Source organism: Colias croceus, chromosome 2, assembly GCF_905220415.1.
Source record: "Colias croceus chromosome 2, ilColCroc2.1".
Taxonomy (NCBI): Eukaryota; Metazoa; Arthropoda; class Insecta; order Lepidoptera; family Pieridae; genus Colias; species Colias croceus.
Window position 1 is genome coordinate 4421285 of NC_059538.1, and position 26879 is coordinate 4448163.

A 26879-nucleotide genomic window follows, 5' to 3' on the forward strand; every position below is an offset into this window, starting at 1 on the left:
GTGATAAACTTTAAAGATGTAGGGGTCGAGAAACTAAATTAAATACTTCTATATTGAATTTATAAGGAAGTAATTTAGATACGTATACTTATACACTAGGTGTACATACAAACAAAGGAAAAATAGAAATTTCTAATCAATTAGGTAAGCGTAGTCTCTCTTTCACTACTTACCTAGATGATTTTTTTTTAATTGCATTAAAGGGGAATCATATATGTTTAAGGAATAAGGATGCCAACATTGTATTTATTTGCTTTTACCATTTATGTAATACGATATTAATGTAAAGTGAACCTTTGCAAAGCTTCTTTTTAATGTTTTCCTGTGACAACTGAAAATCGCGTATAATAGGTATGCTAGGTAGATATAGGAAGATATACTTATAAGTACCTATAGGTAACGTATTTCGATTTTAGGTAGGTATATTCAAGTTTTTTGTTTCCTTCTTTTCTTATTTCGTCAGTCTTTCGAAATTTCTTTCTTAATTCCTCACTTTATTCAAGATTACTTACTCTTAAATAGACTTAACTGAAACTATGGAAGATTATCTGAAATTCGGTTTAAAATAACAGCAAATCATTTGAAATGTTTACATATAATTAATATGTTTTATATATGAGGTAAGAATATTTATTTATTTATTATCTATTAAAAATAAGTCATATTTTCTTAAATTAAATAACCTTAGGTACCTATGACAATTGTCTCGTAATTAAACAAAGATATTTCTGAGACAGATTAATAACACTTAATAAATCTTTGAGCATCGCTAGTTTGCATCTTAGGTAACTGCACACGAGCGGCGTAGTACCTAATGTAGATTTTCATTGGAAATTTATTTTTAAATTTTCCAGTTCTAAGGTTAGTAACCTATACGTGAAGTTATTATTTATTACATTCTTAATTTTCTCTACTCAAGTGGTTATAAAAAAATACACTTTAATGCCTCCGATTAAGGAAATAATTCAATTTAGCACCTAGGTATTACTTAATAGACTTACCTACACATAAATTCACAAATAAAAACAAATAACCATGCCAACTTCGAAAATTTATAGTGAAAGAATTTATTACTTTGAGAAATACATTAATTTATTGATGAATTAACCAATAGGTCCTCTATATTCACTTAGTTTGTCAAAATGACATACCTACCTATCCATTACTCATAAGGAGCATTTATTCGTTGTTTATCTAAGTTCTCCAAAGAAAAATACAACTAAAGATATTTTAAAACAAACTTAATTAAATAGAACGCTTTAAAACTCTACATTTTTCAAATGAAGCATAACATTGTACAAATGATACCTTTTTGTGATTTTGTTCTTCTTTTCTGCTTTGTCCATTCATGTTTGTACAATGAAGTATAATTTAAATAAATAAAAAACATTTTGTATTTATAATAAACTGATACAATAATAAACTTATCTCGATATGTGAACAACTAAATAATTTATTTATCTAGGTTCTACCTTCTCTAAAAGTAAAGATGTGATATTTCTAAGATGCTCTACATGGGGAATTTTTCTAATTGGCGTTAATTTTTTTTCAAGATAATTTATTAGTAGGTACCTACTATACCTACTAGAATACAGTTTCTAATTTTTAAGTGTTGAGAGTAAATTGTAAGTAAATAAACATACATAACTAGGTATGTACAAAGAAGGTAGTTTATTCAAAGAATTGAAAAAAGAGAATTCAAAACTGTTTTAGAGAATAGGCATGACGAAAGATTTTGAAATCCTCTTCCATAATGTGTGTATACGTTTACTATACAAGAAAAACCCTATATTTCAGTAATATACTTAAATTTAACGAAGATAAAAGCCATTTTTCAAAAAATATTTATCAACTGTGCCAAAACAGCTCGGAGGTGTCATGGCGTAATCGTGACGTCACTCTTTAGTAAATACGTAATTATTTGTATGCATTGCGAAGAAAATTAAAGAAATATTTATTTAATATGTGTTATAGAAACGAATTTCAAAGTTTATAAGTGGTGTGCAGTATTGCAGTGTGAATCCACATTAAAATAATACTCAAAAATGTGTTAGTAATTATTTTAAGTGAGAAAATAATAAGAAATGATTGTATAAAGTTGGCGCGGAGAACCCCGAAACCACGTATTCGTGAATTCGCAATTATATTTCTGTTCTGAGTCGATAAAGCATACGTGAAACAATAGAAAATAAATAAAAATGCGTATTCTCAACATATTCATAACAACAAAATACATCCGACGTGAGTTGTTTACTTAAGCGTGACGTCACGCGTGTTTTAGTCAAAATGGCCAACTGCAGAATTTCAATGTTTTATTTTATTAATAATCTCATTAATCTTAGTGTTTTTAAGATTTTTAAGTCACTATATTGAATTTATTTATTATACATTTTCCCATAAAAACACTAATACGATCATTTATGGATACTGTCGTCATGCCTATTAGAGGAGATGTAGAATGTAGATGTAGATGTATACCTAGATGTAAGCTTTGCAAATATTATTTTAATAAGAAAAACCTACGGTCTGCCTTTTACGAATATACTATATTTTATTTATATGTAAGTATACCTACCTACCTACCCATATTTGCGTTAATTAAAAAAGTTTTCATATTTTTAATAACTGTTATTTATTAATAGAATCAATAATTAAACTCAAAATGAAAGTTTAAATAGACACATAAAAGATAATAGTTTCATATTATGATCAACAAAATATTATAAAACAGCGACACGCTAGCCTCAATTTGGCGGACGCAAACCAATTACGAATGTATAGTGTCGCCAAGTTTCAGTAAAATGCCATCGTAAAGCGCGATATCCCGCTGTGAGAACACTTTATTTCCTATAAAAGCGTTTTATCCACGTATAAAAGCTTAAATCCGCGCGGAGCTTTCTCTCAGCGGCGAGTGCAAAAAGAGCATTAGCGCGGCCCCGTTGGCAACATGGCAGCGGCACGCCCCGGGCGGCTCGCCGCGCCGTTGGTCGGCTCGCCCCGCGCCCATTGGCCGGCGCCGCCTCCTGCCGCGCCGCGCCACCTCGCTCAGTCGCTCGTCGTCTTTTGCGCTAGCTGAACGTGCGCTCATGCTCCGTGCTCACGCGCAACGTGATCGAAACCTCGCCGGACTTGTCGTGTTATCCTGTGAACTTAGTGTATCAAAGCTGCCGTACATAGAGAACTGACCCGGTGTTCAGGATTCTGTTGTGTGCGAAATCGATCAATTTGGATTTGGTTAGATCGTGATGTTCGCGCGGTGACGTGGAAGAGTCAAAGCTGGCTAGCGAGGTCGCGGTGCAGGGGTGGTGGCGGTCGCGTGCGCTGGATGCGGTAGGGGCTGAGGCAGGCGGAGGGCCCGCCGGCGCCGCCGTGGCGATGACGGTGCAGCGCGACGAGCGCGACGCGCGCGCGCCCCGGACGCGCTTCATGATCACGGACATCCTGGATGCCGCGCCGAGAGACCTCAGCGCGCACAGGGACTCCGACTCCGACAGATCCGCCACCGATTCCCCAGGTCAGCTCAACTTTGTAATTAACCGCTTCTCTACTTATGACTCTATCGGCTTGCGTGATCGTGAAATGCTATGCCATATAAATTTATTACGATTGTAAATTGTAGGTAATTCACGCTATCAGCGTGTTTTTTGTACAATAATGATTTAAATGCAGCGTTTATTATATTTGTTTATAATAATTATATGTTACCATTCGCGAATTTCTGGTATACCTAGTAACTAGCTGTTGCTTCGGTTCCTTCTTATTTACAAATTGTCAATTGCGGTCTTATACATTATTGTATTATGAGTAGGTAGTGAAGCTCTTTCTTCTCTCAAATGTTTGGAGATATATTATTGCCTATAGATGCCCTCATAGATATCTACGGAATAGAACTCGAATAATGTCCTCAAACAAATTATATCTAATTATCTTTCATTTGAAATTCATAAATAGAAAATTATGGAGTTTGAAGCTTTTACTCTACATACAAAACTTTTATCAATAACGGCCGGTTTGTGAATTGTAAGTACCTATTGGTTTAAGTTTTAAAAAACGTATGTCAGATACAAGATAATATTTAAGCAACATTTAAGTATGGTTTGAGACGCTAGAATCAAATAATTAATTCAGAAACCGGCGGATAGAGTACGACCTAAAGTTACCTGTACAAAAGACATCAACGTAGCAAACAAGAACGTGCACATGTTACAACATTATGTATTCTGAAATTAATTTTCATCCGATTATATATAACAGCTCTAGATAATCGCATAATTGTTTTACAACAATATCGGGTCATGCTTCGACATCTTGACAATACTGGGAACGGCGGAGTCACGCTATAATATTATAGTAGTTAATCTAAAGTAAGGTAGGTGTGTCAATTAACGCCCTCTGTTAAATAACGCCCGAACTTCAAAAAACCCACTTATATTCAATAGACCCGCACCGTACCTCACGCAAAAATGAATTGCACCAATAGGAACGCGCCTAGCGTGGTTGCGTAAGTCTGGAGTCGCCATCTTTGCCAGTAGCAGCTTTCGTTTCAAGAGCGTTAGACGTGCACTGGCTGTTATAAAAATTTCTTCTAACGAAACTATAAGTTTTCAGTTGTTTTTGAGTTATTTCTTGGATTATTTTATACTTTGGCTTACCACACTTCATATTCTGTAAATATTTTCAAAATGATTTACTTAATTACTTCAAAATTAAAAAAAAATGTCAATAACGCCCAGTCGCGTAATAACGCCCAGTAAACGGACCTTGGGGCGTTAAATTAGTTTTTTTTTGTTTAAAGTATGGTAGAAGATTACTAATATTAACGTTGATTAGTTAAACTAAAATAAAAAAGTATAAAATCGTTACAACTTGAAGAAACAAGTCACTTTATGTGAGTTACGAATTTTTATAGTTTTAATACTAAATTTTCTTTCGTGAGCTTCTTTTATTTTTAATAAAGAAATTTTATAACGTGCTTTTTATATTTTACTTAGCAGAAATTCTATAAGAACGTATTTTAGGCACACACAATTTTCTTTCATAAACGGGCGCTATTTAACACAGTATTTCTATAAACGCCCAAGAAAAGGTTTTTAAAAAGATGTCTTTATGTCATGAAACATAAATAGTTTCACGTTTTAATTGGTATTTTTCGGTTTAGAAAGAAATATCAAACCTACTCGTCGTCTGTTTATGTGCTTTAAAGTAGTTTTAATAAATAAAAAATTAGATTTTTGTTAGGCGGGCGTTAATTACCTCTTTTACCTTATACTGAGAAGCTTCTGAACAATAGGAAGCTGAGAATGTATAGTGTTATCCAATAAGCTGCCACAAATTACAACAGTTTTTCCCTAGAAGTCACGTTTTCAAACAGTGTTGCTGCATAAATTACCAATTTGTGATTCATTTCGCATTTACCATCAATTTATATAATAACTGATTATTATTTATTTTTAATTGTAACATAATTACGGATTTGTAACGGTAAAAGAGCATTTATTTCAATTATGTTTTATTTTCATAACACAGATTGGTATCGTGTTAACTATTACGGGTTCCGTTAACCCAGTATTGTTTTAATAATGACTGTTTTAAATTGCCTATTGCACAAAGTTTTCAAAATAGGGAATTTTCCTTGTAAACAAGCTTAACAAAACTAGATAACAGTAAACAGCTACTTACCTAGCTAGGTATAATTATTTTTTTTGCAATCAATTCAATATCAATGTTGACATAAATTTTTAGTTAAACATTTACAACATTAGAGCGTAAATAAATATAATAAAATTAACGTTATTGTTTCATACAAAGATATTGTAACAAGCGTTGGACACCGGATACTTTAGTTACGGTTACAAATCCGTATTTTGATTTGGTCTCGGCCGAAAGCCGTCCAAATAATATTTGAAGTGTGACCTTCCTGAGGTTAGAGCCAGGTGGATGCAACTCGATCCGAAATGTATCCCATGCCCTCACCGATCCGTCAGAATGCGATCAACTATATATAATATTGTGTGACTTGTCTTTAAATGTGAGTGGCAAATGATTTTTATCTAATTACACGGTATAGGACTCATTTGTTTCGTATGAGAAAATGTTATTGTGGGTTATTGATATTTTACGTAGGCGGTTAGGACAGGAAAGCGCGGTTAATTGGAATTATAACAAATATAAAAGCAAATATATAAGAATGCTTATTATTAGCTATTAAGTTATTAAGAATGCTTTATTTCAGTTATATATTTTATTTGGATCAAATATTATTAAATCTTAAATAAGCTTGTGATGCCTATAATTACATTCTTCATCTGCAAGTGAAAAATAATTTAATTCTGCCGAAATTAAAATACTTAATATTAAGTTAAGAATACCTACATTTGTCATACAGGTAGATACCTACATTTATTTATTTGCCTTATATTAATAATGTACACCTTTTCATAAAAATTAAATATACATATAATAAATACTATAACCTACCAGCTACCTATTTATACTCAAATATTTAAACATATACCATCTTCAGAATACATGCTTACAATGAATGATGCTTATAAAGAAAATATATTGCTAAAAAAAATTCCTTCGGGCGGATAGTTAATTACCTACTTTATACTAGGTACTTAGATATTTAGATAGTTTAACTACCACCATTTAAGCCACAAATTTACCTAATGATTAATTATATCATAGACAATGATATATGTTGTATTAAATGAACATGCTAATTTAACATTAAAATTCAGACGAATAAAAAATAAAAACATGCACATACCTTTAGGTTATAAATCCAAACACAATATTTATGTATAATTTTCAATCGCATTAATCCATCGTCGATTTAATAGACAAGTTGATAAGCTCGAAGCGTTAAATAAATTAAATAATAAAACGTATAATGGCTTCGATAAATATAACCAGTTTCTAACACTACGTCGAGATAAGTAGGCCCTTATAAAACGTACAAAATTAATCCTGGATGAAAGGGTCGTGGACAGAAAAAGTGACGTCATAATCAGCTTTTTGTCAAATGTCAAGCCAAGTTTGCCTTTTAAATTTTTAAATAGCTCAACGTTGATGTGTACCCGCGGACAGAATTACGCACAAATGTACAGTCATGCACGTAATTTGTTTGCAAAAAAATATAACAAAGTTGTCTTAATAAAGTGCATTTTATACCATTTGTTATTATTGTAACCGCAAAATATATGTCATGACGCTCATATTATATTAGTTAATAGTTATTAAACTATACACCTTATCTAACGAACTCGCCTCCCAATTACAGCCTTCAACATCCGTTTGCGGCAATTAAACTTCTACGCGCAACTGTAAAAACAAACCTTCTTGCATTGTAATTTTAAAAAACCCATTAACTAAGAATGTGAAAAATACAGCATTTATGGCAATTAGTGCTCATACAAATTCTACTGGCAATTTAACTAAGTAATTAACCTGGCGTTTAATAGTAGGGTCGTGGCCATAGAGTAAAATCGATTACATTGTAGGTTCTAGTTAGAAGTGGTTATGATAACTAAGTATTCCTATTAATATGTAAGACTGATGCACGCACGTTTCTAAACGTAACTAAGAATAATTATCATAAAACAATAGTAAAAGAAAACCATGCCTTAAAAATATATCACTTAAAAACGTGATACTACTTATTGATCTGTCCTATTAAATATACAGTTGCGTATTTTTAATTAATTATTTATTTACATTAAATACATAAATAATTTTGTGTCCATCTGTACTGTTACGAAGCCAGTGGTTCGTTACTTGAAACGTCAAACCTAACCTCAAATGCGCACCATTGCTTCGCTAAGCTGCTTAGCGTTCCTCGACTGGGTGCTTTGTCAATGCAAACGAAAATCAATCTTGTTGTGCATAACCAGAAAGCTCCTATTCAACCGCGCGGTTATTGTAACGTGACTTTTGGCATCATGATAAGGGCGAGAGGAAGGTGACAATTCTTTCGTCGCGCCAAGTAGATAAAATCAAAACTTTTTAGTATGACAATAAATAGATTACGATTTTATAATAGGCCCAGTTTGAATCCTGCCGTAATACAGCTCCCAATCGGGGCTTTACGTCGCATTTGACAGGCGTTGTGAGCTGTGAAATTGAGTTCGATTTATTTAATGTATCAGCCTTTATACCGTCTTAAGAATTAATACTTTTTGAAAAGATTACTTACAGTTTGTTTATTTGTATTGATGCTTTTTTATTTAAGTTTGAGTACAATTTTTGTAGGGGCATCATACAATTCAATTTTGTTTTGAAAAATAATTAAGTTTTCCGTTAAGTCATGAATGTAACAAAAATGAATTAGTTTTTTAATGTATGTAGGTTAAATCTTTTTCTTTCTTTAAGTCGTATAGGTATGGGTCATATTTGACTAGTTTCTATAAGATTTTTATTTGAGCAGAGATCGAATAGAATTTTCTATTTTTAAACAAGTCATCTTACAATGTATATTGTAATAATAATAGACAATAATTTACTCAATTATTTCAAGATAATGGATATACCTAAATACATATTTTAGTACCTAATCATACAACACATTACATTTTATGGTTTTAACGTAGAAATATTTGAATCTAACGGTTTAATATTCTATCCATAATATGTCACAAAGCAAGCCAAAGAGATGGACGGATGTAAGTGTAGAGACCGTGTAATGGGGTCTTTATACAAATATATCTACTCCGATACACTCACAAAACGATCTAGTGCTTTTCATAGCCATTTCATACTTACGTTTTGGTCTTTCTTATAGCAATATTATTTGTTGTGTAATAGCCTTTTATAAATATATAAATGATTTCATAAATTAATAAAGAGTTTTTTTTTTCATTCTTACAACCAACTCAACCAATTTTTTTTTTATTAAACTTATAGCTTTTCACGAGAAATAACTATGTTATTTAAAAATGATTTACAATCTTTCAAACTCTGTATTTCACATTAATGTGATTTAAATTAAGATGATACAAACCCATAAACGACAATGCAAAACGAAAAATGATACCTAGTTTCAACTTTCAACATAGAAATAATTATGTCATTTGCAAATACAAAATACATGAATTAAACTTAATGAGTGACTAATGTATAGAAATGTATGTTGTACATGCATTTCATAAGATGTTATTATATATGGATACGTACATAGTACGTGGATTATGGATACGTGATAGAGCGCGTTCGTTACCGCACCATTCACTTGAACATAATTTTGCTTCAATTAATTCCGCAAACCATTACTGTATTTAGCCGAATTGTAAACGGAATAAAACAATTACACTAACTCACTGCCGGTTCAGTTTTATGGCCATAAAGTGCAATTTATGATTTACCCGTTTAATTAAAGTGTTGAATATATAATACGCGTTTTTTACAAGAAATCTTAATTAACTAACAAAATCTAACAGATAACTATATTTAATTGGAATTATTCAAAAACACATTTAGTATCTAAGTATATTATATTCTTTTAACGTTATTTATTTACATTGCGCAATTAAAATATAATGGTGTTATGCACGTTTTGGCGTAAATTTACAGACAGATAAAAATTAACGATGTACATAGGTATGTGTGCCGTCAGCACATTACAGCTTACTTATTAGGGCATGCATCATATAACATTAATATGTATTGTGTCACTAATTGTACTTCAGTCTTAAATTGGCTCCAATATAAAGAGGTTGTCAATCCGTTGTTTTATTTCCCGCTATCCGAAACATATAAAGCCGCTACATATGTATATAGAAAAAATTCAAAGCGTGAACTTAGGTTTTAAAAACTTGGCTAATCATATAATTTGATGCATTTGTATTTTTGTAACTATATTATACCTATACAATGTAAGCAATTAATAAAATATACTTTATTGGTTATAAGGTACCGTGTTTGTAATTTACAATTAAGTACTTATATTATTCACTAGCTTCCGCCCGCGACTCAGTCCGCGCGGAAAAATTAAGAAAAATTACGATTTATTCTTTTTCTACGTATTTTTCCGGGATAAAAAGTATCCTATTTTATGCCCAGGATAATAAGGTATAATAATTATACCAAGTTTCATCGAAATCGAACCGTTAGTTTTCACGTGATGCCTGAACATACAGACAGACAGACAGACAGACAAACATTTTTTTAATCACATATTTGGGCTTAGTATCGATCCAGTAACACCCCCTGCTATTTATTTTTTCAATATTTTCAATGTACAGAATTGACCCTTCTACAGATTTATTATATGTATAGATAATATGTAATATCGTGTATATGGAGTCATATAGGTACGTAATTATCATTGCCTTTTGCAGATATCGCAATGAATCGGTAATAAATACGATATTATAACTTATAACGTGTTATAAAAATATTTAATACTTTCGTTGCCTTGTAGTCGGTTAATTGTATGCCAAGGTAAAAATCTCGCCTAATTACAATTATTATAATTAGATCTAAAAGGTAACGTGAAAGTCGTCTCGTAACTTATTAGGCCTCCGCGTTGCGCAATCAAGATACAAAATGGAAATTCACTGTAAAGAGACAAACGTGGAAGATATTTTTTTGTTGTTATAGGTACCTAATATGTAAGATGTGATCTACCTGTATGCCAAACATCATGGAAATTTGTTCAAGTTTTGGCTCATATAGAGACACACGTATTCAGTATATTCTCACTATATTTAAGGTATATATTTGCAGGTAAATTGTAATAAATAACATTATAGAGCCAAAATATGGGTACTTATTACATAAAGCTTATATGTAATAAGTACCTATGCATGTTGTAAGAGATTTCACCTAAGTAGTTAGTATTAACTACATTTCATTAATTTATACTAGGTAGGTACAATAGTCTACCAAATAAATCGTAGGTAGAGTGATTACAGACATTTAAAGTTAATTAAATTAATTAATAGTTTCATAATAATAAGAAAGCTGTTATTTACAAATAATTATTATTAGTTCTAATGAACAATTAATGAAAAATATACATACTTAGGTATATCAATATGTAATCATACTTCTTTGAGCAAAATACACAAATATTGTTAAAAACTGCTATAAAATCCACGACAGTAAATTAAACAGTTGGCAAATTGATAAACCAAAGAAATGTAGGCTTTAATGTAATGCGACGGCTACCGGTGATTTTATAGTATGCGGTAACACATTGCTCTGACCTTAATCGCTACAGATTAATTCTTGTTCATATTAAAGTGTTTATTGATCAATTAAATATTCTCAAAAGCAATCAAGCGCTCGTAAGTAACTTAATATTCAATTAACGGCTTAGCTTATCTATTAGATTCGTGGGATGGTTGCTATAGCGACCGACAAATAAAACCAAATGGCTCCCTCTATTATAATCGCATTTATGTATCCCCTTGATTGTTTGTGTGGTTTATGCAGATTTAATTAGAAATCGTATCAAATTCTGATTAGGTACATCTAATATGTAAATAAATCTAAATGTGTGGTTATATTTATTATACATGCTTTTACATTGTGTCTTTAAATAATTTAATTAGATTAAATCAGATCCTAAAAACTAACACCAAATAAACGGCAGAATATGAAAGTTTATTATTGTTGGTTTACTACGGTGAATAACAGTTTAATTTTTATTAAAAGTATTTATTTTTAAAAAGGTCTGAGGACAAACACCGTGAACTGTGGCCAAATATGGATATATTAATTAAATCAATTAAGAATCGTTTAAGGTGCCAACTGGCCTGTCCGTGCGCTTTCAGTTTTTACAAACTACCCCATGTTTCAAGGCCTGCCGATAAGGGTAATAGCGACTTGACGTTTGTTCACGTAGCCACATTATTGCCCACTAATGATAATAATTTTCACGGTCGAACAAACTCAGTCGGCAGTTGGGCCTTATTATAATAAATTAACGGCAGTGGACCCTAATGGGTCTCGTTCGCCTCATAATTACACACGGCATTACAAAGTAAAGGGTCGTTGAAAAATCGCCAGCGCTTGCTAGTAGAAGCGGTTACCTATATTGAAAAACAAATGCAAAAGAACGATACATTGAACTCAACAATAACATTGCATGATGCGAAAATACGTAAAAAATAAATCTTTCCCACGTATAGGGAGACGTATTTCGAAAAATTGTTTTTTTCATGCAGCGATACGAGGAAACAAACAAGCAATTAAATTGAAGTGGTAAATAGGTAGTATCTTCTGGGTTGTCAAAAGTAATTTAGATATAAGTGTAGGTGATAGATATGTTGAAGTTTTCTAATTAGATTAAATATAAGAATAACGATAACATAGATACACAATATTTTAATGAGAAGCATAAAATATATACGTCAATCACGCCAAATTATCGTCACGTTTTGGGGCGCGGCGATTTAATACATATAACCCGGTTTCTCTCGCTTGTATCTATATCTTATCTTACTTTTAATATTAAGTCCCTTAATTACAAACGCTAATGAAAAAAATATCCTTTTAGGGTTCAATTACCTGTATATGTATAAATGAATGCAATTAATGTATTCAGAAGTACCTACTTTTATCTACAATAAACATTGTAAATATCATTAATTATAACTTTTATTAATTTAAAAACAGCTTTGTAGATAAGAATAAAATAAAAACCCTTTATAAAGTTCAACTTTACGGTGATCATGTACCTAGACTAAGTAAACAGTATAACCGTCTATCTTTAATATTTGTACAGTTTATAATCTATTCGAAGTCTATAAACACTTATCTAATTAGTGAACGACGGACGCAAATGTAATGATATTCTCGTATGTCACCGTATTAATATGCAGTAGGTAGTGCCTGGGTGGCAAACCGCAACCTCTTCACATGGTTGCGCTAATTCCCCACGCGTTGTGCTCATAATCCTTTGTTACTTGTAACGATTTACTTCAAGTGACACTTTTTCTTTTTTATTTAATCTTTTATTACTTAAAGGTTTACGACTGTTTAACATGCGAAACGTCATAATTGCGTTATGCAATTGCGATATTTCAGTGTTTTATGATAACTGCTTTTTTATTATGATGTATCGGTTGTTAAGGCTTGTCAAATTTTCTTCGTTTTGTAGGTGTTGTTACATATACATTTCAATTAACAGCCAATCATTTATTATGAAGAAAATTAAAAATGGTGAATACTTCAATGTTAATCTAATTTTTACAACTTTAAACGAAACTTCGAAAATTGATCAATGCTTTATTGATAATTTAAAATGATTCGAAGGTATTTTTTAAACTTATATTTTTAATCTAGGTATAGTAACACCATTAAATATCACTGTAGAGCTCATCTAAATCTCAATTCAAACAAAAAACGCACCTCATATTCAATAACATAATCCGCTATCTAAGATTTATAATTGAATAAACTCCAAGTAAAAGTACAGCGAATACTTGCGAGACAAGCTTGTGGAAGGAAATGCGGGGGACCGCAAGAAGCCCCACAGGCGCGGCTTCGAGGCCTCCAACTAGTTACAGCTTGAGTTACAAAGCTTCGGCTTACACGTTTAACCATGCTTAAGAAGTCGCATTTCTTATTCTTAGTATTTTGTTTGCTAGATTATATTTTCATATGTAAATGGCTTTACTTTTGTATCGTGAAATCTTGTAATGGCGACTTAGCCTATTGATCGTTTCGGTCTCTGTGATTTATTTAATTATCTTATTCTTAAATACCAATTTGAACGTCAATATTCGCAACATTGAAGTTTAAGACAGTTTTATTCTCAACAAACTGCCTTATGAATCGAATAATTTTAAGAATTCAAATATAGGTAGGTATTTAAAAGATTCGCTTTTGATTCACGAGAAAAGTAAAATTGTTTTACATTGTATGGATGGTATATCTTAAAAAAAGACATGGACATAGAGACAGAACATGACTATAGGTACACATTTACTAGAGAATATGGATACCTACATACTTATTCAATCGTCCTAATTTATTTATGTTTCTCTTGTTGCAGGAGTGAAAGATGACTCAGACGATGTATCAAGCAAAAGTTGCGGAGGTGATTCTTCAGGATTAGCAAAGAAACAGAGAAAAGCAAGAACAGCATTCACAGATCACCAGTTACAAACGTTAGAGAAGTCATTTGAGAGACAGAAGTACCTAAGTGTTCAGGATCGGATGGAGTTGGCCGCGAAATTAGGGCTCACAGATACGCAAGTTAAGACTTGGTATCAAAATAGAAGGTAAGATTACAGTTATGCATAAATGTATTGTAAAATGAATATGAAACGTACTGTCGCTATACCCTATGTATTGATAATTTTTAGGCTAGGTGCGTATATGTAGGTAGTATCTGAATTTTGGAAGACAGTTTATGCATAGTAGATATTAAATAGAATAAAATAAGTAAGTATACGATAATTTAAAGATAGTTCGATAGACTTGCAATTTTATTGGCGAACATAGATTAAACCAAACCGATGTTATACTTTTTCTAAAACAAGCGAATTGGTCAGGAGCAAATAAATACTTTTGAAAATGTTGTAATAATATTGTTTTGGATTTTGAATCGAATAATGTGATACTCTGGAAAGTTAATTTGATTTTGTAGCAAATAAACCATCAGCTGTGTAGGTTTATACTCATCCACTTATTCTTTAAAATAAATTAAAAATGGACTCTTCTACGTGTCATGCGTCGATTTGGTAACGTAATAATTTTTTTAAAGTGAATTTAATTTCATTCTTAAAAACAGCTATATGAATTAAATAACCGTATTAATAATTTCCATGTACTTCATTAACATTACATTTTAACAATTCTACTTTGCATTGGAAAGATTTGTGGGACTAATAAAACGCTGAGTCAGTGGTAATGTCGAGTTTTTATTCGTTTTAATGAATTATTTTAAATCCACTTCTAATGTATAACTGTACAGTGATTTAACATGCTAATTATAAAGTGCAAAGTGCATAAAATCATTAATTAAAATATTATATATATAATGAATTATAAAAAACTAATTATTTTAATCAAAGAAATAAAAATGAAACTCATACAAAATGGTTTTATTTAAACGCAATAATTAACTACCATTAGGTAGGTACCTAATTAAAATACTCAAGTTAATAGTATGATTTTCATAAATTATTAAAATCATAATTTACGAGGATATATCGAAATACAGCCGAAGGCATTAGCCAATTTTTTGTATATAATTAATGATTATTAGACAAGTGAATAATTTTAAACAAGTTTCATTCCATTGTACCTGCAGCGGTGATTTCAAAAACAAACGTTAATAATTAGGGCTTTAACTGCCACCGACCGTGTTACCTTTGAAAATGTTCTACAAAAACTACAATCGCTTAAAAAAAACGACTACCTCACTACGTTTAGCTGCATGAGGAGTATTTTTTGTAACGGTGTATTAGTTTGATTAAAGACTTCGAGATAATTGTTTACTAATAATACTTTTAGCGTTGAAATGTAGTCTGATATTTTCAGAATAGTCGTCTAGAATACCTACCGACATTCTTTGGATATTGCACGCCTCATAAGCGAAGCGTTGAAGTGGGTACTACTGTCACTTCGCGCAAAACATCTGATTTTTCAAACTTAAAATGTCTTTATGTATCATACATTGCACTTGTAAGATAATACATACACACACATATTAAGAAAAAACACTATTTTTAACATTCATGATATTTTTGATGTCATTTTTGTTATTTAAACTAGTTAAAAAACCGGCCAAGTGCGAGTCGGGCTCGCGCACAAAGGGTTCCGTAGCAGCAAATATAATAAACTTATTATGTCAATTTATACACCTGGTGAATGGAGCCTAAACTCTCCCGATATTTTGCCTTGTACTTAACTTAACCAAAATTACAGTTAAATCAACCTATCTCAAAAACTATAAGAGATACTTTGATCAAACCAAAAATCGTTGAAAGAGTTAATTAGCATGCATCACCTCTATTTTTTTTAGAATTTTATACCCCGTAGTTATAAAAATAGAGGGGGGGGGACATACTTTTTACGACTTTGAGAGCTGATATCTCAAAAACCGTTCACTTTAAGAAAAATGTTTTTTAGAAAAATTTATATCATTTTAAAAGACCTTTCCATTGATACCCCACACGGGTATGTACATCGAAAAAAAAAATTTCATCCCTCAGTTACATGTATGGGGGGCCCCACCCCCAATTCTTTTTTTTACTATTTAGTGTCATATTTTTGTAGCGGTTCATACAACACATATTCCCATCAAATTTCATCACTGTAGTACTTATAGTTTCCGAGTAAATCGGCTGTGACAGACGGACAGACGGACAGACGGACAGACGGACATGACGAAACTATAAGGGTTCCGTTTTTGCCATTTTGGCTACGGAACCCTAAAAACAGTTTAAAAAAGTTCTGTCTTGGACGTCCGTGTGTCTGTATGTGCGGAGGATTTTCTTGTTAACACGATAGCGACCGAAATACTTTACTAATAGAGTCTTTTTTTTTCTCTTACGCTTGAGTATGCTCAGGAATAGAACCCTTTTATTTTTCAGGGTCTGATTCGATGTGGTTTAATTGTTATTAAATAAACAAAAATAATAATTAATAAATAATTATTAAAAAAAAATTATTTTATAAAATTGAACATGTAGAAAATAAAAAAACTTTCATGTGCAATTTTGAAAAAAAAAAAATCAATTTTATTGTAGAGGATGAGATTATGAGGCGTGCACTTTTGGATTTTCCAATTTATTTTAAAATGAAATTGTTCTTGCATCCAAATTAATCTTCCTTTAATACGAGTAGACAACATATTTTTATAAACTGAACAAGGTGAGTTTTGGTATATAGAAGTAAAAATGTAGATATTAATTTAAATGCAGTAAATCTATATTATAGTGTCGCTAAGACAGTGAGCTTTGTACAGGCGCCCGCGCCGCCGCACACATCGATTGTCGTCCGCCCAGTCTAGAGCTTTTTCAATCGTTTGACTTTTTGCGCCGGTTTTTGTTGGTTTTCTATAATTTCGGTTAAACTAATGTTTGGGCTTCGATTTTTCGGTTCGTGAAAGGGTGTGAAATCGGAGTTAATTGAAGGATGTAATAGCTTTTGTGTGCGGTCATTCTCTTCTGTTTAATAGAAAGTTTGTAGGTACTTAGTAAATAAATAATGAAGCAACGTATACGCCATACGTTGTAACTTTTATTATCATCAGTGCAAATGTTCATAACAACTATAAGATAATAAGAAGAAAGCTTAGGATTTAGGTCTACCTATAAAAAAGAAATAAAAACTACATTACTTTACCTATAGGGTAGGTACTTGCATTACCATTATATACTTTATAATATAAAGTAAGTAATCGATTATTTTATGTGTCTAGTTTCATTATAAATAATTTACAAGAAGTACTCATTAATTTTTATTTTGTTTAAATATTAATGGTAATAAATTGTAAATTAATTTAATTGCATTCAAATTTTTATGAACCGGGGTTGTCTTTACTTTAAACTACTCGAAAAACGATCTACGCGACAAAAAGGAAATAAATTCTAGATACATATTCATGCAAATTTCGACATATCAATGTTAACCCAAAGCAAGGCTAGGATTAGGATAAGCGGTTCGGGATGAATACTTGTGAACTGTGAATCAACGTCGGCATTTGACCACGTATAAGAAGCTTGCAAGTCACGGCCGCGCCGGCGCCGTCAGCCCATTTATTACTATGCTCCCATCTACTACTAAATTGATACTTTACAATACATTTTGTTTGCTTAATTGTTTCAAACTGTTCTGTATTATATGCATTTGTTTGGGAACTTTTTGCGGAACAGCCGTGTAATACGTTTTTGGACGTTACAAAAAATGGTAGGTAATGATGGATTGAAGATTTGTGTAAATGTTCGATTAAATAAAATATGTTTGCAATCGGAAATTTTTCGTCAAATTTATACATTTTCATTATTTTAGTAAATGTGTTATTTACATTTAATAGCTAGGTATACCTACATATTTTAAAAATATCCTCGTAAAATGAAAGCATAAACACTACCACTATAATCGCTTTAGACATAATGCAAATACTGCCAACATGTTTAGAATTACAAAGATACTTGAATAGTATAATACAGCGCTGATTCTAAGGCTTCGTTTATGATACTTAACGGGGACTTAAAGAAGGTGAACCTATTCATTAGGCTTATATAATGTCTGAAGAACCTGTGTGTATATCCATCTGATATCTCATGATTTTTCTTTTTATGTATTTGGCATAAATGTAGGCTTTTTGATTAGTAACCTCTATTTACCTACCTACTTCAAATCTTCCAATCTTACTACTTTAATTATTTCAAATAAAAGAGAATAAACATCAGGGTATCGGGATTCGGGGTCAGTCTTTATATTTTTATCTAAGTTTCATAAAGTCCTTGAAATATTTTTTGTAAGCTTTTTTTATCGGTTAAGCTCAGTATGAAATGAAGTATCCGATGGTAATGAAGTCTCCATTAAACTGAAATTATACTTCTAAATTAATATAAAGTCATCTTTGACGAACCACTCATTTCTGGAGCTCTACATTGCCCAAAATTGATAAGATTCGATTCATAAGGCGCGTAATTCGGTGTAAAATCTATTGGTTGCGACCGCTAAGCTCCGCGTCTGCATAATCAAGACCTAAATCATTTTACGAGTGACCACTGACCAGCCATAAATTTATAATAGGCCGGGGGCCGTCGACGTTATAGCGTTTATCGGCGTTTAGTCGACGTCGGTGTGTAATCCACGATCATTACTTAATGACGCATCTTGACACATCTGCATATTGTATATGACATGCATCCTTCCATGCAACCGATGATATTTGCTTTATTTTGGGTCCGCTTTTTATATTTGCTTTTAGGATGCCTAATTTGCCAACGTTACTTGGCGATATTTATAGCGATTAAGTTGTTACAACGTCTCGTTTTTGAATGATGGAAGTGTTCATTGTTAGCTCTAAAAGTGTGTAAGTATGCAAAACCAGGATGTCTGGACCTAGTGTCTACCGACCTTTTAATTACCTATCCGCCAAACTAGACACGTTTTTACACTAATTACGTCCATAACATGAAAAACTTAATTATATTCTTAATTAAATATGTTTTACAATAACACAAATTAAACATACCAGTTTTAACGGGTAAATCAATAAAAAATGTTTCCAAGAAAATTAAATATCTGTTTTAAGTCGTAACAACGATTACGGGGAACAATTACATTTTTTGTCAGACTTGACTATACAAGGACAACAGTCATTTGCTGGCTATTACGTCTTAGCACGATATGTAATAACGTAAATTAGTACTTTATTCATAACCATATGGAGAATAAACGATATTACCTGACCGAATCAAATGAGAACATTAAGCTTATTAAAGTCTTAATTTTAAACAAATATAATTTGTGTAGAGCATGATAAGGTTTGAAGATTAATTTTTTGCAATGCTCCTTTTATGGTAACTTAGTCGGAAATAATCTCTTCTCAATTTTTATATTGTGTAGTGGTTACCCTTGTAAATATTCTTATCTAAAGGCTGGTCGAAATTTGTCAATTTCTTATCCACTTCAACCTTTATATATGCTGATTTAATTTTGAAGTTTGATAACAAACCTAGAATGAAACAATCCTGTTAGTTTTTATTTTATATCCTTATCAGATATAATAACTAACAAATAGAGGAAAATTGTGAAAAAAATATCGAATTAAGCTTCAATTTTCTATGACTAATAATAGTTAGTCTTTCCATGACACCTGCACGAAAAAGGATATTGGTTCTATCTATAATAAGACAAATCTTGACCCGTAGGTAATTCGCAAATGAGGTCGAAGTATTTTACATATTACCTGCCTTCAAAATTCAGTAAAGAAATTGTTCGCACAATTACGGGTACTATACATAATACAATGTATGTGGTGAAAACGAGCTCTCGACAACAAAGTTAATATTTCTCCCATTCCCTTGTCAGTGCTTTGTAACGAGAAAATATTATTTTTATAATATAATTGTAAAACGGCATCCGTGTGACCACACGTTCCTAATGACATAATGTGTAGGCTCTGCGGGTAGCTACCAAGAATCGGACTAATCGTTTATAGCGAACCTTTCCAAATTACACCCGCCAGAGACACGGGAATCGAACAAGGACGCTGAGGTCGCTCAGCTTATCATTTAGAAGCTAATCATCATATTGCGAATGCCATTTTAGATTTGGCCGAATTTTAATAGCGGATTTCGATCCTTTCGTAGTTTGTAATTTGCCAGTTCTAAGTTTGGATTCTGATTCACATGTTTGGGAATGCTGAATTGAGTCCGACCTAACTATACGATCTCAATAGAGACCTTTTTTACAATATATTTTAGTAAAACTGTTTGTGAGACCGAATTCGAATATATACATATAAATGACAGTAACTATTCAGGCTCTTTAACTATACAATTCCCCAAAGAACACTCGTACTGTCTCTGAAACTTTCCAAGCAGCGTATAAATAACGTTCGAATAAAGCTCAAATTGGGCCCGACGCCCGAATACTAAAGGGGCTTAAGTGTAACGCAAACGTTTCAGATCGATGAATGTATTCCTTGTTTGTTTGGTGTATAAACCGAATTCGCATCACGTCGCGTCGTCGAAAAACTCAAATCGAGATAAACAACTCCCTCTTAAGAGGTCGTAAGCGAGAACGTTTTACCGGACGATTTTCGTCTTTAACATGAGTTGTTAAGGCGCGTTTTAGGGTGTGTTTCCACGGACAACAATTGAATCAGTTCACGCAGCATCAAATCACTAAACCACTGGGCGGAGCGTACTCAGACTCCGCCGGGGCCACGTGGAAGAGAGAAGGATAATCTTGCTTTCGCATCTCGTGTCTCAAGTGGGAAAGAGAGAAATATTGTCTGTTGAGATGTCTTGAGACGGCGCTGGGCGAATTAATGTACTCGAGAGCTTTTGTTCGTAACCCGCGGCGATATAAAAAGAATAGTGTCACTGAGCAGATTGCCTCTTATTCAACACTTGACAATTAAATAAGTGCTCTTGAGTGTTCGCTCTTCGGAATAACCCGTCATAACACATGATTAATGGGGTCCGAGACGCTTTCTATCGATCAAATGTCAGCTACTGATAATTATAATGAACGGTAATAAGTAAAAATAAAATAAATGTTTTATGTATCGAGTTCCTTAGCGGGTATTGCATGTTCCGTAGTAGGTACATTAATTGTTTGACAAAAAACACATTACACAGTTATTAAAATTAATTCAACATCAATTAATAAATGTAATCGTATACACTACATAATTATATTAGAAAAACAATTAATTATAAACATTTATGTGCGTAGAATGTAATCTTCTTTAAAAAACAAATTATGCTTCCCAACCCACGAGCGTTTGATTAATATTATTTGATGAAATTAATTTAAAATACATATTATACGTACAAGTGAATATGAACTCTCCCCATTTACATTTAATAAAATTAAATGATGCATTTAGAGATATTAATTAACGAGGTAACCAGTGAAGCGTCTTCTGACAACCGCAACCCCACAACTTATGACAATGGAATCATCCCTAATAATAATTCACGATAATAATGCGCACGGCAATGACTCCCTACGAATTAATAAAAACCTCACTCGATGACAATAACAAACCACTTCGGAACTAATCGACAACTGGAGGACAAAATTAAATTTCAGTGTACAGGGGAACTACGCTTTAATTTGTTTTCCGAATAATAGTAGTACAACAGCATAAAAAAGTTTTGCTAACCTTTCAAAGGCAAAATAGTTAATTAAAAACGTTTTTGTGATTAAATCTCCTCCCACAGACAGCAGTGATCAAATAAGATTTTTTTTGTTTGCCTATCAGCCTATTCAATGAAAATAACATCACAATATCATCAGAATAGCAGTAGAATAATCCTGTGAAACAAAACTATGAAAATTGTATTATGACCAAAAAATTACAAAATCAATGGTCTTATTTAAATCAGAATAATCAGAATAATTTTGCGAAGCAGAAATATCGAAGATAAATCGAGATAAAGTATTCTAATGCGTAGATAAATCCACGAATCATTGAGTTAAACGCTTCATTTGGTTTCTTAGTAATAAAACTTGATGAATCGTGTTTGCCTTTATCCATCTTCTGAACATTTAAACTTTCGCCGATATCGCCGCTTGAGAACATTAAAAATAACATTAAAAAATAAAAACCGCATCCCCAGCGGTAATATCGGGTAATTTATACGAATTCACCCTTTCCGAGCGAATCATATAAATCAAATTAAAGCACTCGACCACGCTTCGCCGATGATATGAGTGTTCAAGACGTTTTGTCAAATTTATTATTTTATTTATTTATTTTTTATTACTCGTCTCATTGTGGCGTCTTCTTTGTATTCTGGAGTGGCCTGTGACAAATTTGATGACGATTGGGGTCACGGATCTGTGTAGGGTTAGTAATTTATTGCTTTAAGGGTATATGAACGATGTTGAAATAATTTTAAACTCAATTTGAGTTTGCAGTGTGTGAATCCTTTCTGTTATTTCTTCTATTACGCATACTAATCTGTTCCTATTAGTTGGGTTCTTAAATGATCCGTACACGTTTTACACGGTTCGTTAAACTTGTGACTTTAATATATCCGGTACTCTACGTAATACAAATTGCGTTTGCAAAAAATTTATTTCATAATTTTTAAAACTTGAGGCAACTATCTTAGTTTGAAAAATGCTTGATGGCAATTATTAATTATGGATCAATTAAAATCGAACCTACAAGTACATATAACTTGATTTTGCGTTACAAAGTATTATCTAGGTCAAAAACATCATAGTTAGGTATGCGTGAAACAATTTGAAAGCCTTCAACTCTTACATTAATGATCAATTAAGTACGTCCGATGTTGCAAATGTTCGCTACAATTTTTAATTTCTTGTCAAACAGGACGAAATGGAAGAGGCAAACGGCAGTGGGGTTAGAGCTGCTGGCCGAGGCCGGCAACTACGCAGCGTTCCAGCGGTTGTACGGCGGCTACTGGGCGGGCGTGCCGGCGTACCCCGCGCAGCCCGCGCCAGCCGCTGCCGACCTGTACTATAGACAAGCTGCCGCTACTGCGGCGGCTGCGGCGTCGGCCTCCGCCAACACGCTGCAGAAACCTTTACCGTATAGGTAAGATAAACCATCATTTCAAGCTTTTCAATATTCGAGAATGTATTAGAAAATTGAAATAGAAATAGTAGGAACTTTGCACATCCCTATCCCTAGCTTATTAACAGTACAATCTATACATATAATAAATCTGTAGAAGGGTCAATTCTGTACATTGAAAATATTGAAAAAATAACTAGCAGGGGGTGTTACTGGATCGATACTAAACCCAAATATGTGATTAAAAAAATTTTTGTCTGTCTGTCTGTCTGTCTGTCTGTCTGTCTGTATGTGAAGACATCACGTGAAAACTACCGGTTCGATTTCGATGAAACTTGGTATAATTATACCTTATTATCCTGGGCGTAAAATAGGATACTTTTTATCCTGGAAAAATACGTAGAAAAAAAATTAATCTCAATTTTTCAGTTATCCATAGACGTTGTTCTGTAGTAGGTACCGCGAACACACGTTGCGTATTATTATAGACCTAGCCGTATTTGGGTCCAATAGATATCTATTTATAAGATGTCATTGTCCGAGTTACTCAAAATGGAGAAATAAACCATCCACGCAAAGACCGACATCCGCGCGGACGGAGTCGCGGGCGGAAGCTAGTAGTTAATAAGTATTTTAAAGAGAACAATCTTGTTAACATAAACTAATGAATTATTATTTATTAACAGGTTATACCCTGGTGCGCCACTAGGTGGCGTTCCTCCGCTGGGTCTTGGGCTCCCGGGCCCGTCAGCGCACCTCGGCTCGCTGGGGGCCCCGGGGCTCGGCGCTCTGGGCTACTACGCGCAAGCTCGCCGCACGCCCTCCCCAGACGTCGACCCGGGAAGCCCAGCTCCTCCCCTCAGGTCACCTCGAGAGCCGTCCTTAGAGCGACGCTCCGACGACGAAGACGACGATGAAACAATTCACGTGTAATGGACGTTTATTGCGCAAAAATGTGATTGAAAACTTTCAAGTGACTATCTCGCCAGTGAAGACGTATCAGTGCATCAAGTTTGAGGAACAAAATTCGATCGTTGCGTAGTGCCCCGGTTTTTATGAGACTTTTGCGGCACTTGTATTGATTTACAGTATTGCCTTTGTGAAGTCGGCGCGTGGGACGTTGCTTGTCCATAATGATTTTGTGATATTATAAGCTCAGTTTCAAATAGATTTAAGTGATATGTATTATATATTGATGTCGTTTATTAGATATTAAAACAGATAGAGATTAAACCACTTAGTTTACGATTGTATTAAACTGGAGATTCAAAATATAAATGAGAAATATTTCTCTATTTATTTTACTTATTTATGCTGCAATATTTTTCGCTTATTGGTTCACTGTAACACTTCTTCGTAACTTATTTTTTTTTGGCTCCAAGAGTATATTCATGCTGTACTTACTTGAGTTTCGTACCGATTTAAAAAACCTGGTTTAACAAAATTTAGTTTTACTGTTTCTTCTAAAAACTTATTTATTTAAAATATCTTTGTTTACTTTAATTGGCAATGATTCTTTAAGAACTTTAAACAAAAGAAGCTAACCCTTAAAATACAACAAATGTGTATAGTATATGTATAAATATGATAATGTATGTATTGTTAGTATTAAATACACAACTAAAACGTTTAATTTAGTTATGTTGTATCTAAAGCTATTATAGAAATATGGCAATGTACTTAAGCAATCCGAGATGTCCAATAGATTTGTGGTGTTTTGTAATTAAAATGTTGTCAATTAACTTTTTGTTTCTTTTATTTACCGACCAACTTTCTAAGCCAATGGAAAAACTTGATACCTTGTAGGTATACAATTCTAAAGTATAATGATATCTAGTTAATAAAAAAAACCTAAAAAATATCCATGTCATTTAGTTTTTACATCACTATGCTAATTTAGAGTAATATCCGATTAACTGAATTATTATTTAATAATTGAACCCACCCTGTGTTTCTGAAAAGCTAATAAATATGCAATCACGGAAACACAAGTAATGTATAAAATATTCCAATTATACCATAAAGAGATCGTTGTATGCTTTCAATCCATTTAGGCAGTTAGCAGTTGTAACAAATACCGAGGCTCGGTAATGTGCGCTGTAACTCCGAGCAGTCACGCCACCTCACACTAGGCTAATAGGTGCGTGTTCAATTGTGTGTAGTATCTCCATTCGCAATGCTTCCCCCGTCTGCTGTGACATACGTTTGTGAACGCATACGATGATTATAGTTGTTTGTTATAGAATCGCAAACGAGCGAACGCGCTATCGAATAGCGACCTAGCGAGCGATACAATCTGCAGTGCTAAAAGCATCCATATGCATTCACAACAAACAAAAATAACTTGGGTGTCTTTGGATTAACAAATAAAAAAACCGGCCAAGTGCGAGTCGGGCTCGCGCACAAAGGGTTCCGTAGCAGCAAATATAATAAATTACAGTTAAATCAACCTATCTCAAAAACTATAAGAGATACTTTGATCAAACCAAAAATCGTTGAAAGAGTTAATTAGCATGCATCACCTCTATTTTTTTTAGAATTTTATACCCCGTAGTTATAAAAATAGAGGGGGGGGGACATACTTTTTACGACTTTGAGAGCTGATATCTCAAAAACCGTTCACTTTAAGAAAAATGTTTTTTAGAAAACTTTATATCATTTTAAAAGACCTTTCCATTGATACCCCACACGGGTATGTACATCGAAAAAAAAAATTTCATCCCTCAGTTACATGTATGGGGGGCCCCACCCCCAATTCTTTTTTTTACTATTTAGTGTCATATTTTTGTAGCGGTTCATACAACACATATTCCCATCAAATTTCATCACTGTAGTACTTATAGTTTCCGAGTAAATCGGCTGTGACAGACGGACAGACGGACAGACGGACAGACGGACATGACGAAACTATAAGGGTTCCGTTTTTGCCATTTTGGCTACGGAACCCTAATAAATGAAATTTTACTCTCAGCGCGCCTAAATATTCACTTCATAATTAAACTATAATTTTCATTTGGATTAACTTATGCTCTAGCTCTATAAAAAGGGATGTTCAATTATCCGTTACAATCCTAGCAATATTATTTCTATGATACTATTTTAATTACCAGGAAATAGGTATACAAGAACATACAGAAGAACAAGGAGATTTTAGAGCGACAATTATCACAAAACAATTCCCTTCAATTTCTTACATAATTACTTAATTCATTAGTAGATCAGTAAAATGCAACATATTAAGTGATGTCATTTTAACACAACTTGAAACATAAAGTATCTATCTATTTATTCGCATAATAGGTACTAACAAAGGAGCGACTGGATGACATCCTGCAGCGTAGTTTCACCTCTACCCTTCTATACTACTACTCTTATATTTATTACTAGCGGTCCGCCCCGGCTTCGCCCGTGGTACATATTTCGCAATAAAAAGTAGCCTATGTTCTTTCTCAGGGTCTAAAGATTGTCTGTGCCAAATTTCATCAAAATCGGTCCAGTAGTATTACGTAAGAAAAGAAAATCTCATAAAAAATAACTGTTTCATCTCATAAAGACGTAGGTAATCAGTTAAATTGTTTAAAAGTTTATAATCGTATAGCAATCTATATGACGTGTATTTGCTACTATGTAACGAACAACATTGTTGCAAAAACGGCCATAATAACTGTGTCCGATAGCTCTA

At 32.9% G+C, this 26879-nt stretch overlaps 1 protein-coding gene across 1 annotated transcript; it reads left to right on the plus strand.

The window, feature by feature from the left end:
- Positions 1-3064: 3064 nt before the first annotated feature.
- LOC123705491 (homeobox protein B-H1-like) lies at positions 3065-24939 on the plus strand. The gene is made up of 4 exons (XM_045654276.1): positions 3065-3514; positions 14003-14231; positions 22994-23218; positions 23884-24939. The coding sequence occupies exons 1-4, from the start codon at positions 3376-3378 to the stop codon at positions 24128-24130; spliced, it is 840 nt and encodes a 279-aa protein (XP_045510232.1). The 5' UTR covers positions 3065-3375; the 3' UTR covers positions 24131-24939.
- The last annotated feature ends 1940 nt before the right edge of the window (positions 24940-26879 follow it).